This window comes from Carassius auratus, chromosome 1 (assembly GCF_003368295.1).
Source record: "Carassius auratus strain Wakin chromosome 1, ASM336829v1, whole genome shotgun sequence".
In the NCBI taxonomy this organism is placed as follows: Eukaryota; Metazoa; Chordata; class Actinopteri; order Cypriniformes; family Cyprinidae; genus Carassius; species Carassius auratus.
In genome coordinates, this window is record NC_039243.1 from 16272032 (window position 1) to 16289621 (window position 17590).

The 17590-nt window shown below is 36.3% G+C and overlaps 1 protein-coding gene across 1 annotated transcript; it reads left to right on the top strand.

Annotated features, from left to right (window-relative positions):
* Positions 1–5531: 5531 nt before the first annotated feature.
* grtp1a (growth hormone regulated TBC protein 1a) lies at positions 5532–16899 on the top strand. Its single transcript, XM_026255469.1, has 8 exons — positions 5532–5997; positions 6907–7058; positions 7615–7773; positions 10310–10434; positions 10826–10922; positions 14868–15040; positions 15114–15299; positions 16342–16899. Exons 1-8 carry the CDS (start codon positions 5912–5914, stop codon positions 16432–16434), a joined length of 1071 nt encoding a protein of 356 aa, XP_026111254.1. The 5' UTR covers positions 5532–5911; the 3' UTR covers positions 16435–16899.
* The last annotated feature ends 691 nt before the right edge of the window (positions 16900–17590 follow it).

Here is a 17590-nt window from a genome sequence, read left to right on the forward strand (position 1 = left end):
GTGATAAATATATGGATGCTGAAGTGCAGGCACTTGTAGCAAATGTAGCACTGCCAGTTATCATTGGAGATTCTAACACAGCTCTGATCACAGCATTGTCCATCCTCCTGTTGTTAATGTTGTTATTCTTTGTTAAAGTTGTTGAACGCCACGCACAAATGACATTGCTGTCGACTGACTGGCATATGTCACGTCCTAGTACACACTGTCGGTGCGAATGCAACCCTTTATATGGCACTGAGAAATAGTTCACGCAAAATCGTGCAAGTACTTTTGTACTGGACATTTAGTTCTAGAAAGTGATGCAAAAGGACCTTTTCTGAGGGGCATTTTTTTTACCCAGAACTTTATTTAGATCCTGGTTCCTGCTGTGGAAACACATGGAGTACCATCCTAAAGTCCCTAGTTCCTGGGTAAAGTTCCAGCAGTGGAAATGCAGCTTTATGTGAAAAGTGAAGTGAAAGTCGTGACATTTGCCAAGTATAGTAACCCATACTGAGAATTGGTGCTCTTTATGTAACCCATCCAAGTGCACACACACAGCAGTGAGTAGGGAACACACACACACACACACACACATATACACACACCTGGAGCAGTAAAGTGTGTCATACGAAGCTGTAGGGAGAGGGTGCCACTTTTTATGTTGAAACATGTTTATCCCTGTTTTTGGTTAGTAAGGAAGTAGGGGAAAGCTTATGTTGTTTATTTCTTTTACCTGTAGGTCATTTAGTTCTCCTTCCGTTAGTTAGTAACACTTTTTTTGTTGCACTGGCTAAGACACTCTCCTGAAGATTAATTGCTTCCACTTTCTTTAAAAATTACAAGTGGTTGTCATATTTTTAGGACAGAGGACTGAATGTAGTAATCCTCCACATTTTCTATTTGTTCGCTTATTTTTGGTTAATTTTTCCTGTTACCCCCTCTCCCAAACCTAGACTGGGAGAGCTTGTAACAACACTGAGCCAAAGAATCGAAGACCACTCTAATCTTCCCAGGTTTCATGGGGTGGTGCACACCAAATATTGGTAATACCAGCATTCTTTGCCAGGAAGCAATGGGGGAGCTAGTCTGCATGTTTGTTGATTAAAATGTTTTGCCTAAACCCCAAGTGTTTGATCATCTCAGGTTTTCTTTGTAAGGTGCATTGCAGAACATTAAGATGCTTCATTGACTGGTTTTGGTTGTTTTGACAGTGGTTTGTGAGGTAAACAGAATGGCAAGGTAGCTACCAAGTGTTTCAATTTATCCATGTACATTTCTATGTTCATAATATCAAGAAAAGATGGCATCTTCAACAGTCAGCAAAAGCATATCAAAGCTTATCTCCTTTAAAAGACATTGTCACCCAGGTGATCTATACAAGAACCTGTGACTGGATATCGAGGTAGAGTGGACTGGTATTGATGAACGGGAGAGTCAAATAGTTATTTGACCGGAATTCTTAAAAAGCAAGGTGGGAAAAAAGAGGTGTGTCCATTTTGCAGTTTGTTTGACCTGAAATCATGATAAATGACCTTACAACTTTCCCCCAAACTTTTAAAATGGCTGTTACGCCCCTGATTACTTGAATTACTTGATGAATAGTGACTGTTTAGCATTCTACACCTCTAATGAGTAAAAAACAAATAAATAAATAAATATACAATATGAAGAATATCCTGGCGAACAAACAGACAGAGCTACGACTAAATAAATAAATGTCGCTCCCTGATATTTTGTTATGTTAAACCACTCAAGCAAACCACTCCTGCTCTAGATTCCTGTGTGATATAGCACATCGCCGGATATAGGCTAATAGCACTGAGTAACATTGCTGCTACTGTCGAAAATTGCTAAGTCACTAGTTTTTATGTTATAGCTTTAATGAACATGAGATAACAATATAGACTGTTGCAGGACCCTGGGAGACTGAAATTACAGTCAGATAAAATAATATAAGACAGGAATCAGCATCACTGGCATGCAAGCAATAGGGAAAACTGCATTTCGACTTACTGTACATTTAGAGGTAATCATTCCTCAAACATAGCTGGTTAGGAGTTATAAATAAAATGTTTGAGAATTAAATTGCGCTAGTTTACAGATGCGTGTGGTTCTGGGGTCGTGCAGAAACAGTGACTGTCTGCCGAAAACTGATGACCGACTGCGGGAGCGTGCACAGCATGTTAAAGGTGTATCGCCCTAGTTCTACATTTGCTTTTATCAGGATCAAATGGCCATAACCTGCAAATACACATAACCTTGTGTCCGTGCTAATAGCAAAGACATGTTCTTGTTAAGGAATAATCAAAAGAAGTGTTTGCCATTTATAGCGTAATCTGGCATTATATTTACGTGATATTATGCAGTAATAGAAACTATTTTACCGACCAATCCAGTACTTTTTACCAGGTGAAATATGAAGTAACGCAGTTTCTGCCTCAAAATGACTTGCTTTCATTCATGGTTGTTATATTTGACAGATTATAATTTATTCAGTTTTTACCTGTTGAAATACCTTTAAATGGCCAATACAACCCATAAAAATTAAGTTTTACACTTGATCACTGCTCACTGCTGTGTGTGTGCACATGTATTGGTGAAATGCAAAGCACAAATTCAGAGTATGGACCTTTCCTTACAAGATTAGCTGTCTTTATCTGGGTCCTGTACCATGATGGTCGTTGAAAAGAGTTACAGGATTAGTTTCGAGTTGAGAAAACCAAACCACTCCAATCCGGCTTTGTTGGTAACAACTTTCTTTGTCAATTCAGGCTTTGATCCTGAGTGTGTGCGCATGGATGTGTGACATCAGTGGCAGACAGTCACATGTCTTTCAACACAGAAAAAGTGTGACTGACTTCGCACGAGAGAGCAAGCAAGATTCAAAACTCTTTTGATAAAGTTTAAGAGATTGAAAGATATTAGAAATTTAAACGAATTTACACTGAAGAAAGTACATTTTCTTGCTTTATCAGTGCAGCACAAGTGAAACTTGTGAAGTTATTTTATATACAGTAGTTTAGTTTAGTTATATATATAGAGACTTGAACATGTAAGGTCACATGTATTCATTTTTCAAGCATTATCTGTTTCTACAGCTTATTTATATTACATATGATCTGTATATATTAGTGTTCAATTAAAACAAATGCTTTATAATAATTGTTAAACTAAAATTGCTAGTGTCTAACAGATTAATAATAGTATAAATCACATAATAATTATAGATATAATTAACAATATAATGATAATAATTGTAAATCATATAAAATAAAGTAATTATCATTAAAGCCAGCAATGTAAAATCTGGCCTAGGCACCAACAGAGCTTGGGCCGGCCCTGCCCACGCCCCAGCTATGACTGGACACAGACCAAGTCTATCACGATTCTTGTCTTTCCGTCCCCAAATTTAAGATCAATTGAAATGAGAATTAAGACTTTTTACTGCCTTTAATTTGATACAACTAAATTTAAGACTTTTTAAGGACCCATGAAAACCCTGATAGAAACCATCAAAAAAACGACCAATCAACGTCTGCTTCTACAAGACAAATGCTTCATCATGCATATGCAAACACAAAAATTAGTCTCAAAAACTATACAGATCTAAAGGTTGGAATTATTCTAATATGCTGATTTGTTGTCCATACTGATTAATTTAACGCAACAATGATCAATAAAATAATTTTCTTGAAAAAATTATAATAATAGCTAATTAAGCAGTAAATGATGCTGGAAATCCAGCTTTGATCACAGGAATAAAATACATTTTACATATTCACATAGAAAACAGCTATTTTAAATTGTAATTATATTTCACAATATTACTGTTTTTACTGCATTTTTGATTAATTAAATGCAGCCTTGAAGAGACTTATTTCTAAAGCATCCTTGATTATTCCAAACTTTTAAACGCTAGTGCATATGATCTGAATTCATTCACAGTCAATGGAAATGCTGGCAAACAGAGCACCAAATGCTTTCATGTGGGTAAATGGATTAAACTCAGCCGCTAACCAGCGTGAGCTCAATAAACAGACACACCCGGATCATGAAGGTGTGTCAGAAAACGGCAGCATTATGTAATTTACTCAGAAAACACGAAGGGAATATTTTTATATGTGTGTCAAAAAGAGATTCATGATTCTCCGGACGTCGGACTGCTGTGTATCTGCTGATCATCTCATCTGTCAGAACACACCATGTGTTCTAGTTAATCTGATCAGGATTAGTTTAGGGACTGGTTTAAGGAGGCCGTGCTGCACATGCTGCATGTTCAACCGACCGACCTCATTTCACCTGTTTAAAAAACAAGTCGTGGAAACAGTATGAGGTGGTTAATACGGTCTAGTACTGATCAAAATAGACAGGGTAAATATGGAACAAATCTACATTTAAATTAGCAAAAACACTCATTTCCTTTCTGCAGTAGATTTACATAATTCAAATCGTTCAAACTCCTCAAAGAAAACATGTGGAAAAAGGGTTTGGAATAAGTAAACATGGAGTCTGTGTTCTTGGAATAATAAAACATCAAGGACGGGTGGCTCTGTGGTTAATCCACTTAACTCACTGGCCACAACTGGTCCAGGATCAGCACGATTGGCTTGGACAGTAAAACATCACTGGACACACTATAGATGCTAATAATAATAATAATAATTTCAGTCAATAATTTCAAAAAAAGGTTGTTTTTTTTCGCTATAGTGTAGAAAATGGTTAATTTAAAATAAACTCAAGAGTTAAACTGTCAGAACAAATTCATCTTGATAATGTCAGAAAACACTTAAGTAAAACATGCTAGAGTCAAAGTGTCTGAAGAATTTTTGGTCCCAAATTTTTTATACATTTTTCTTGTAGTCCACTGTATAAAGAATTTTTCATTGGAATATGTTTGTATTTTTAAAATATTTAGTTTTAGTTCTTTCTATCTATATAGTTTATTAATTTTGTCTATATACATTTTTGTTTCAGGTTTTTAATATTTAATTTTATTTCAAATATTTTTTTTATAATAACCCTGAGATTATTATTATTGTTTGTATTGAAATATATGGAGGGCAAAATGTATTTTTAAATGCTTCTGAAATATATGTTTATATTCTAATTGATATATTTTCAAAAATAACCTAATAGTGAACATAAGAAAAATATTAAATAAAAAAGAGGCCCCTCACTGAATAAAGTTTTTAATTGAAAATCACTTTCTTCAACATTTTAAAACTTTTAAATGTTTACATTTCAATGTCAATGTTATATCAGACTTTCGGACTAACTGTATACCATGATATTTAAATATGACATATTTAGGATTTCTGGTGCTTGATACCTCCATGGGCCATTTTGTAGTAATGTCTTTTTACAAACTCTTTTTACAATTAAAGACAGGCTCATACAGGAGTCTAATTATCTCTCATCATAATTCTCGTAAAACATTGAATTACAAAGAGGCGTAACCTTTGCGCGTAAATCCCGCCCCTCGGTTTGACTGACGTTCGAAAGATTGCGTGCTAAGAGGCGTGGACTTTTCGATCAAAGCCACGCCCTCCATTTGATGGACGTGTCGTGTGCCCTTGAGCTCCCTGGAGAAATGAATCGCAAGTGTTGCTCTGCAAAGTGCTCGATATGGATGATGCGTCCAAACACGTGCTTAAAGCAATAACAATACGCGCGGATGTGATAAAGTTCTAGTGCTGTTGAGCTCCGAGTGGGTGTTATTACTGGAGCGCACGACAGGTTGATCGGCGGCTCGCTGTCCCGCAGGAGAAGGGGCCATTACTGTGGCGGCGTGGGAAAAGTTTCACATACGTGACGCGCAGGAGAAAGGATTTTGCATAGCGTCGCGTCTGGAATAATCGGCCTCCATGCAGCGACAGAGCAACTCGGAGCTGCTGTGAATGGAGTCCCGTACCTTTGAGGTCTGACTATGGAGCAACGCAACGGGACGCGGAGCTCCAATCAGCCGCAGCTGCGTATCAACGTGCCGAGCACCGCCAGAGAGCGAGCGGCCAGGTACTGCACTACATACTGCACACTACACACTGTCCTAACTACACAACACACAACACAAGCTTACACGCTCGTCATAATACAAAGATTTAGAAAAATCGAATAAAATTAACGCGATATTTAATTTATGAATCCCTTTTCCATTTGATGCAGTATGTGGATAAAAAAAAATTAAATCAAGAATAGAAACACTCCCACAGGTGTCAGTTTTCCCAGGTGTTTCCTAATGACTCACTGATATCTCCAAAAAGCCTTAATTCGCCTTAAAATCTTAAATTCATAAAGTAATTATAGCTTTAAATGTTCAATGTATTAAAAACTAAATCGTCAGTCTTAGTATTTTTGTTTTGTTTATCATTATAAATATCTAAAGAAAGTTAAATTAGGATACATTTACTTGCGATGCAAAAAAGCGAGTTTTTGATTAAATCAACAATATGTCAATGGGAAATAAAACTATTAAGATTGCTATTAAGATGATTTTTCTGTCTCCATTGGCAGACATTTGTTCTTGTTTTTTTTTTTTTATGAAACTCGTTTAATTTGGACCAGTTTCTTGAGAAACAAGACTATGAAAAATAAATAAATACAAGACATTTACCTATAGAGACAATATTGTCATTATTTGTTTCATCCAGTTTATTTCTTACATTTTCTTGACTTTTAAAGGTTTAAATTTACCTTCATAATCTGTTTGTTGGACTGTATGTGTGAGATTCACCCATGACTCTGTTTACCCAGTTAACCAGTGGTAGATAAGTTGCTGTAAATGTAGCCTCAGGGTTGAGATTTTTTTTCATGAGTCACATGATCCCCAGACCTGAGAACACACACCTGAGAAACCACTCAAGATTTTCTGTGTTCCTGCGTCAGTGTCATTAGTCACAGAATGTGAGTGTGTTTGTGTTTCAGTGTTGATCCTTACGGGTTCGAGCGCTCAGAAGATTTCGACTATGAGTCCTATGAGGAGCTGATGTCGGAGTATCTGGCCGTTCTCACTAGAAGGTCCATCAAGTGGTCCAAACTACTGCAGGGGAAGCGGCGTGTGGACAGGAACCTTAAGGGTGTGTGACTTCAACAAGAGCATTCAACAATGTGGGACATTTCATCTACAAAAAAAAGAAAAGATTATCCTGTTATTGTTTATTCCAAACCTGTATGAATTTCTTTTTTCCGTGGAACATAAAAGAAGATATTTTGACTTCCATTGTATGCACACACACATGCTTTTTTTTTTTTTTTAAAGTGGGGACATCCCAAAGGCGTAATGGTTTTTAAACTGTACAAACTGTATATTCTATGGCCCTACACCTAACCCTAACCGGAAACTTTGTGCATTTTTACTTTCTCAAGAAACGAATTCTGTGTGATTTATAAGTGTTTTGAAAAAAGGGGACATGGGTTATGTCCTCATAAGTCACCCTCTCCTTGTAATACCTGTGTCATACCCATGTCATTATACAGAGTTGTGTCCTGATATGTCACAAAAACACGCACACACACACACACACACACACACACACACTAATGACTGAAACCACTCATTTCTGAATATACATTTTCTAAAAAAAGTACTTGTCTATGCTGTTGGTGTGTGTGTGTGTGTGTGTGTGTGTGCAGTGAAGAGGTATGTGCGGAAGGGCATCCCGAATGAGCACCGGCCACTGGTGTGGATGACGACCAGTGGAGCGCAGGAACGGCTGGAGAGGAACCCTGGGTACTTTCAGTCTCTGCTGGAAGCACAACACGACCCCAGACTCGTGGAGACCATCCGCACCGGTGAGATCTCACACACTTCTGTTGTCTGATGCACAAAATCATAAACAGACGTCCTGCATAAATCACTGAGTCAAATCATTGGAAACAGTAACATTTTATAATAACTTTAATTTATAAATCATTAACAAACATTTATATAATGCGTAATGGATCAGTAGTTTATATATTAAAAGAGTTAGAAACTTGAGATAATGTGCTTGTTAATGTTTGCTAATAAACTTAACATCAGATCATGTTTAAAAAAATAAATAATAATGCAAGTTAAAATGCTTATGTCATTCAATTTTAAATTACATATAATCAAGCACTTATTGAAAATATCTACTTCTTTACAAATGATTTGAACAGATGTTATACAGTGAATTAAACTTTTGACACTTCTGGAGAGGTTTAAGGGTTGGTTAAAGGGTCAACAGTGTACAGGGGTCAGTTTGATTATTATAAGCGAACACGGTTCAATCTGTTTATATTAAATTGTTTTGATAAATTAAAAAGTATTTTCTTTAAAAATATATTTTGTCCTGTTTATTTATGATTCAAGGAATATCCTGTTTAATGAGACACTGAAGAGTAGTAGAGTAGTATTCTAATGTGAGTGTTGAAGAAAACTTTTTTTTTTGCACCAAAATTACAATCTGTTGTGTCTTTAGCAAGCAATTAGCTAAACTTAACCAGCCACCCCTTAAACAAACCTTGTTACAGCTAAAAGTCCAACGCCCATAAAGATACTAAATGATTAGTAATCATTCATAAACATTTACAAATGATGAATAATTTCCACTTTAGATTTGCTACTGCAAAAACATGAACAAATGATTAATAGATGATTAGTAAAAATGTGTGAATAGATGTCTATACAACAAACAAAGACCAACAAATGATGATCATATGAACTGGAATTTTACTGACATTTGTAAAGATATTTTAAATTACATAAAATAATCATATGTTAATCATTAGATAATGTTTAGTTAAGATCATTAGTAAACATTAACAAGAACATTATCTCATATTTCTAGCAATGTGAATATATATTAACTAATGATCTGTTACTCGTTATATAATGTTTGGTAATGACTCATAAATGAAAGTTATTATAAAATGTTACCATGGACAGTTTGATTATGCCAAGTCTAACAGTGTTTTCATGTTTTTACACACTTAAAGGTGGTGTAGGTGATTTGGTTCAATAAAATGTTTTGCTATGGTTTTTGAAAGTCTCTTCACACCCCAATATGCTAGCTTGCTAGTGCTAACCTTTCCAAAATCCCCTACCCTACCTTTTAAGTCGAGAAACTACAGGCAAAACCAGAATTTTCCGTGCGGTGGGCGGTTTTGAGATTTTGGTCCGTTTTGCCGATGTTTTGTCTTCAAATGAGTGGAATGACAACATCTTAAACAAACATTTGAATGTTTCTTTTATAGCATTTTATCTATTTGCGTCTATAGATTTAGATTTCAATCCATATCGTTAAAAAGTTTTCTCTTGCATACACCAGACTTTACAGTTTTATTCGTCTTTATGACTTTTACTGAGAGGGTTTATTCATATATCATTCACTGATTTATACAACATTTTATTCCCACAAACCTGGTGTAAATGTATTTGTATTCTGTCTGTTGACAGTATTTCCTGATTTATGGAGTGATAGAAGGAGAAATCCAAAAACCCTCTGGAAAAAACCTTTAACTCGAATATGAAAAACATCGCAAAATCAAAAAATGTTTGAACCTGGCTTTATCCAATGATGTGATTTATGTGTTGAAAATGTATGCAATGTATGCTCATTTGCATACATAAACATTTCAGAAAACAAATACAAAACTGTGATTAATCTACTGGTGAACTACGGTGAGTTATACTGTATGTTAGTTAGGGGTGTAACGGTATATGTACTCATACTGTTTTCGGCACGCTTGTGTACTGAACTACAGTGTTGTTTTATCCACTGCATGGGAGTAACTAGATTGTTACTTTTGATATAAAAACTTTTTTTTTTAGAAAAAAAAAATTGAGGAAATTTAAACAAAACATGTAGTTTCGATGCTTGAAAGATCGCTGTCAAATTGGCAGCGTGGAGCGTGAGAAAACGTGATCATCCCTTCCTCTTTACTACTAGTTTTAATATGAAATAAACATGTCTGACAATCTCATCATGCCTCATGTATTCGCTCATTTAGTGTTTCAACCGCAGAAAGACGTCAGTAGAACAGCTTGTAAACCAAATGTTAAGTATCATTTAAGTTTAGGTTCTGTTGTAACCTTTTAGTAATGTAAAAGCGCTCCCTATATTGTTTAGAGCATAATCTGAGGAAGATTTTTATCGCTATGAAAAGTAGAATCGAAATTATGTAACAAAAAGAGCAATTCGTGATAAAAAATACGCTATTTTATATTTAGTTTTTTCCCCCCCTTGCTGTATCGAAACCATACCGAACAGTGATACCAAACCGAGGTACCGTCACGTACCGTTACACCCCTCATGTTAGTTGCAGTGTTTACCCTATATTCACCTGTACCATTGGTTTCCTGTAGATCTGCACAGAACCTTCCCAGATAACATTCACTTCCGTAAGTCGGCGGATCCGTGTCTGCAGAAGGCACTGTTTAATGTGCTGGTGGCGTATGGACACCATAATAAAGCTGTGGGCTACTGTCAGGTACGGTCACATGATCACACCCCTGAATCGGCACACAAACATGATGCTGCTTTAGTGTGATTCATACGGCTTCATTTTGGAGCCTTGCTACTGGTGTGTTCAGGACAGGTGAATTCGTATTGTTCAGATGCGTCATTAGATCAGAACCAGCTGGAATACTTCGAGCTCCTGTCTATCCTGTTCTATAGTCAGTCATTGTTTCAGTTTGTTTATCCAATGCAAAGTTTGCACAATATTTGCAATGCAAATGAATGAGTGACACTGCTGCTGCGACATGCGAGTGACTGAAAGAACATCAGGTGATTCAGATTCAATGGAAAGATGCCTGAAGCTCATCTGGTCCGTATTACTTGAGTGTCTCAGGTGTTTGATGATGTTCTCCCTCTTTTAGGGGATGAACTTCATCGCAGGATATCTGATCATCATCAGTAAAGATGAGGAGATGTCATTCTGGTTGATGGAGGCCCTGCTGGACAGAATACTGCCAGGTATGTTTCCTGTTTTCTCCTGATCACATAACAGTGGTTATTCATGAAAATAAACCACATCATTAGAGGTCATGGAGTGTGTGTGTGTGTGTGTGTGTGTGTATGTGACATGAGTAGATCTATTCTGAGCTCACGTCTATGAATAAACCGTGCTCCGATCACATGGTCTGATCCTTCAGTGCTGCATTTCCTGTTCCTGATAGAGTTCAGAGCCACATCTGAATGACAGATGATCATGAAACATTAATACTGTATGTCTGTTTAGTGAGGTATAGATCCAGATATAGTCAGTGTTTGTTGTTCCATTAGTCTCAACACTGTTCCAGTCCAGTGCTTCTCAAATGCTCTGATCTGAAAGCCCTCCATTGTTCAAAACAATATAGATATTTTCTTTGGTATTTCAGCTGTATGAAAACATTTTTTTCAAACCGAAACTGGGAGTGTTGGAATATTATTTTAATTTGTTAATTGTTAATTTGTTTTTAGAAATTAGTTTTGGTGTTAATTCTAATAAATCTAGTTGAATAATTGTGGAATTAGCATTTAAAAAAAATATAATTTGTTTTTAGCATTTTAAGTTTTAATTATTGTAATATAATTATATCAATTTTATTTTTTTTTGGAATTTGATGTTCTAAGAATTGTTAAATATAATAATTTGTTGTTTTAGTGTTTTAATAGTCAATTATTTTTCAATAGAAGAGAACCACAGGTTTAGATGCTCCTCCACAAACTACTTATAAAGTTGTGAAACTACTACAAACCTGATTCCAAAAAAGTTTGGACACTGTACAAATTGTGAGTAAAAAAGGAATGGAATAATTTACTAATCTCATCACAAAAGAATATAAACAACATATCAAATGTTGAAAGTGAGACATTTTGGAATGTCACGCCAAATATTGGCTCATTTTGAATTTCAATGGGATTTGCTATTAAAATTAAAACATGGAAAAAATATTGTGTGATTTATTTCTTTAAAAAATTAAGTTTTATACATTTTTTTCAACAGTAGTAGCAGTATCACATACATTCTACTAAATAATAGTAATATTTCTAGCACAATGCCTTTATGTAAAAATGAACGGTAACACTTTAGTATAGGGTCCAATTCACACTAATAACTAGTTGCTTATTAGCATGTCTATTATTAACATACTAGCTGTTTAGTAGTGTTCATGCAGAACATTTACAGATACTGGTCCATATGGAGATTTTATTTGATTTATGCTAACTTTGACAAATTCCGTGACTGTTCATATTAAAATGTAAGTTTCATTTTCATGATTTTGTTTTGTAATGATTTTGAGATTCCATCCGAGTTTTCTGCTTTGCAAAAATCATAGTGCTGTATGTGCCAAGAACCGGGTTGACCAGGTGCTCGGTAACACTGGTACTTAAAGAAATCTGGTACTGTGACATTTTAATTTTTTATTACCAATTTGGTACTGAAGTACCGGGTCTTTAGACAACACTAGTGGAAATAAGAGGCCAGAAAAGTTAAATGTACATATAAGGAACAGCTAGAGGACCAATTTGCAACTTATTCGGTCAATTGGCAACATGATGGGGAATAAAAATCTTCTCAGTGTGGCAGTGTCTCTCAGAAGTCAAGATGGGCAGAGGATCACCAATTCCCCCAATGCTGCAGCGAAAAAAAGTGGAGCAATATCAGAAAGGAGTTTCTCAGAGAGAAATTGCAAAGAGTTTGAAGTTATCTATGGTAAATAATATCATCCAAAGATTCAGAGAATCTGGAACAATCTCTGTGCGTAAGGGTCAAGGCCGGAAAAACATACTTGATGCCCGTGATCTTCAGGCCCTTAGACAGCACTGCCTCACATACAGGAATGATACTGTAATGGAAATCACAACATGGGCTCAGGAATACTTCCAGAAAACATTGTCTGTGAACACAATCCATCGTGCCATTCGCCGTTGCCGGCTAAAACTAGGTCTAAAAAGAAGTCATATCTAAACATCCAGAAGTGCAGGCATTTTCTCTGGGACAAGGCTTATTTAAAATGGACTGTGGCAAAGTGGAAAAATGTTCTGTGGTAAGAAGAATCAAAATTTCTTTCTTTTTGGAAAACTGGGACACCATGTCATCCGGACTAAAGAGGACAAGGACAACCCAAGTTGTTATCAGAGCTCAGTTCAGAAGCCTGCATCTCTGATGGTATGAGGTTGCATGAGTGCATGTGGCATGGGCAGCTTACACATCTGGAAAGGCACTTCAATGCTGAAAGGTATATCCAAGTTCTAGAACAACATATGCTTCGATCCAGACTAGAGCTGAAGATCTTTGCCTGAAGCCGATGGGACCTGAAGGGGTTCAGGCTTAATTTATATCATCTTACATGGGCTCAGGCCGGACTTTATGCTCCAGTTTGCAAGGTAAATGAGCAATCATGTGGTGTGTTTCGATTAGTGCGAGAAAGATGTGAGAATAGATGCTGAGTGTGTGAAATGGAGGCTTGCCTTTGGCGATTACGTTTTGGTTGCACTAGCAGCAACTAAAGCAAAGTCTGAGTTGTGGAAAAGTTTTGACCGTGTTTATAATGAGAATAATGAGTGAATAATAACGTACCATCAGTGACCACAGGAACGCGCTGAAGCCATCTACAGTGGATTCAATAATTTCCACAAAAACATGTCTAAGCCTAATCTTGGTGTGTAAAGGTTTTTCAAATTATAGATAAATATTAATTGAGTCTTGAATGCATAATGTTAAGAGTATATAGGCTAATGTTGGCATTATTCTTTTATGACATTTTAGCTGCTAGTGGCGAAGCAAATCCGGCGGAGCCTTTATCTAAATTTTATTATTGCCATATACCCATCTTAATTTAAAATTTATCTAAATTTAATTTAAGAAAGACAATTTTTTTTGGTGCGTTGGTCTGTTTATATGCTAAATGAGCCTATGCCTTAGAGTGCTGAGATGTTACAGAGGACTTCTTTTATTTATTTGTTCCAACTTCCAATGTTATTCATGAATAAATTATGTTAAAACATGTATAAATGACTCAAAAGGCAAAAGAGCTGTGTGCGTGCGAACATTTGAATAATGTCAGGCTGTAAATGGGTTTAGGCCTTTGAAAAGCTCAAAATTTACTTGTCGGGCTCGGGTCGAAATCTGTCGGGCTCTGGTCCTGTCGGGCCTAACTTTTAAAGGCCCAATTACAGATATAATCCAGACATCGTCTCTTTCAGGGAAGACCTTGCATTTTCCAACATGACAATGCCAGACTACATACTGCATCAATAACAACATCATGGCGGCGTAGAAGAAGGATCCAGGTACTGAAATGGCCAGACTGCAGTCCAGATCTTTCACTCATAGAAAACATTTGGTGCATCATAAAGAGGAAGATGTGACAAAGAAGACCCAAGACAGTTGAGCAACTAGAAGCCTGTATTAGACAAGAATGGGACAACATTCATATTCCTAAACTTGAGCAACTTGTCTCTTCCGTCCCCAGACGTTTGCAGACTGTTATAAAAAGAAGAGGGGATGCCACACGGTGGTAAACATGGCCTAGTCCCAACTTTTTTGAGATGTGCTGATGCCATGAAATTTAATATCAACTTACTTTCTCCATAAGATTACACATTTTCTCAGTTGAAACATTTGATGTCATAGATGTTGTATTTTGAATAAAATATAGAAATTTGAAGCTTCCACATTATTGCATTCTCTTTTTATTCATAATTTCTACAGTGTCCCAACTTTTTTGGAATCAGGTTTGTATATTAGTTAACGTTTTTACCCTATTCACCTGTAGTGTCTTTCCTTTTGTTTTATAATAAAACTACTAACAAGACTGTGTCAGACAGTGAAGCTTTTTAAGGAGGAAACGTCTCTTCAAACACCATAGCCGCATCATTGTAACCTTTGACCCTCACCTCTGTTTCACCGCTGGTCTCTGGCTCACTTCTCAGATTACTACACTCCAGCAATGTTGGGTCTGAAGGCGGATCAGGAGGTCCTGGGCGAGCTGGTGCGGATGAAGGTTCCTGCGGTGTGGCAGCTCATGCAGGATCAAGGCGTCATGTGGACTCTGGTGGTCTCACGCTGGTTCATCTGCCTGTTCATCGACATCCTGCCAGTGGAGGTAATGAAGCATCCCAGTGTGACCATGTGATCGATCGGCTCACGACTGATCCTCTGTGTTTGGGCTCTGTTAGACAGTTCTGCGGATCTGGGACTGCCTGTTCTACGAGGGTTCGAAGATCGTGTTCCGTGTGGCTCTGACTTTGATCCACCACCATCAGGATGTGATCCTGCAGGCGCAGAACCTGCCGGACATCTGCGAGCGCTTCAAACGCATCACCAGAGGAGCCTTCGTGGAGGACTGCCACGCTTTCATGCAGGTCAGTCACATTCATCCACATCAGAGGTGAACACCAGGAAGAAGGAGATTTTGCAGGGTAAAAAATAAGGGGTGGTATTTAAAAATTAATTCCAGGGCCTTTTTTGCCAACATTTCTAACCTTTTTAAATTTATGCGTCTCCTTTCATGTACATTTTTATATATATTTAATAAATAGTTAGAATAAGATATTATAGGATCGTTACCAATCAAATGAAATCAGACAATATCCATCTTCGCACTGCAGAAGCTGCGTCTAAAGTGACATTTAGATGTATTTACTCGGACTGTTTACAAAACTGCTTAAAGTTATAAGATTTAAGTTTCATGAATATAGAAATGTAAAATGTTTATACTTTAAATATGAAACTAAAACAAGTAAAGTCACTGTCTTAATGAGAGAGTCATTGATTCATTCAGAAATTCAGCCAGTTTTTTCCAAATGGCTGATTCTTTCAGAAATGAAGCGTATGGACTGTCTTTATGAATGAATCTTTGAATCGCTCACTGAATCATACAAGAACAAACACCAGTTTTGATGGATAGGCTGCTGTCCTGCTGTGGAGTCCAGTTTTGGAGCAAAAATAGTCGATAATGACAAGATTGTGTCTTAAATGTCAGTCACTTTATATTAGTTTAAACTTGAACTATCAGTTTTATGAATTTATATACCATTAGATAAAGGATAAAATAGTGATGATTTGAAAAGCAGGGAGAATGGGCATCTGGCTCAAGCCTGCGCCAGTGAAGGGACATGGTGTTTAAAAACCAGACTGTCTGACCTAAAACCAGACAGAAGGCCACCACCCTAGGGCTGTCCAGTCCTGTTCCTGGAGATCCACATTCCTGCAAAGTTCAGCTCCAACCCTGTTCAATCACACCTGAAGATCGTCAGGAACACATTATTATCACATTATCAGCTGGAACTGAACTCCAGAAAACTGGATCTCCAGCAACAGGTTTGGGCATCTATATGATCACGCTTCTTCTAAAACTGGTTCAAGCTGTTGAACTGAAGTCTGGTTTCCTTCTGGTCCTCTCAGAGAATCTTCCAGGAGCCCGGGAGTCTCTCCATGTCCACAGTTACTAAACTGCGCGAGAGCTGCCGTGCACGGATCACGGCTGACGAATCCTGACACTCAAACATTCCCACTGATAGTTTGCACTCGATCTAGAGTCTGTCGCTCACACAGATGTGGCATTCACTTAGTAGTGTGCACTCAAAGACTTATGAAGATGTATTTTCTTATGTTTGTAGAGATATGTATAGATGTAGAAGAATCATAGGTGCTGGAATCAATGTCTTTAATACTCTCTCTTTCTCTTAGTTTAAGACCAATACTACTGTGAAATAAAACTGACTTGCAGCTCTTACAGACTAAATATACGTGTTTTAGCTCAACCTGCTTCATGAGGTGCATCATGAAGGGTTTTACACTACTGAAGGAACTTCATGATGCTTCTTTACATTCTGCTCCAATCCTAAGAACTCACTTTCTTTAAAGCTAAATTGTCAAGAATACAATTGATACTTTCACTACAAAATGTATTTAAATCATTTAAGCAAACACCTATAAAAACAAAATTAAAAGCTCATGATAAATTAATCATGTGTCCAAACAGTGTCGTTATTGTTAACTGGAATGATTACATATAATTTAGATTTTTTTAGCACTTTTTGTTTTTTAAAGCATATTAAGTGCTCATTTTTAAAGGTTCAATATTTTTTAGTTTTTAGCATTTTAATTATTTTATTAAATTTTTATTTAAATAAAATATTAAAAATGCTAAAAACCGAAAAAGCTAAACAAAATATTAATTTTATCAAAGACAATTAAAACTATAAAAATCTATTTTGTTAACTGGAATATAACTGAAATAAGTTGAATTGTAAAAGTACAAATAAAGCTAAAGCTAATATATATATATATATATATATATATATATATATATATATATATAATGGATGTCCCAATCAGGCTTTTTGTGCCCCCATCAGAGTCAATTGAATATTGTGGGTTTTATAAACAATATTTGATGTTTGCAATAAAATTAGGTAAAAAAATTAAATAAAATGTGTTTTATTGAAGATAGTTTCCAAGGTGACATTTCTCATGTTCATTTTGTTTAACTTGATATACAAAAATAACTAAAACTGAAATAAAAATGAATACTGTATAGACATCTATATACTAGTGCTGTCAAATGATTAATCGTATCCAAAATAAGTGTTTGTTTAGATAATATACACAGTACACCCATATTATGTATATAAATACACACAAATGCATG

Bases quoted from the DNA above. Each gene is read 5' to 3' on its own strand.
- grtp1a (XM_026255469.1), top strand. From the start codon at position 5,912: ATGGAGCAACGCAACGGGACGCGGAGCTCCAATCAGCCGCAGCTGCGT. The intron at 7,774-10,309 runs GTGAGATCTCAC...GGTTTCCTGTAG, and splicing joins CGTGGAGACCATCCGCACCG to ATCTGCACAGAACCTTCCCA. The intron at 15,300-16,341 runs GTCAGTCACATT...TGGTCCTCTCAG, and splicing joins ACTGCCACGCTTTCATGCAG to AGAATCTTCCAGGAGCCCGG.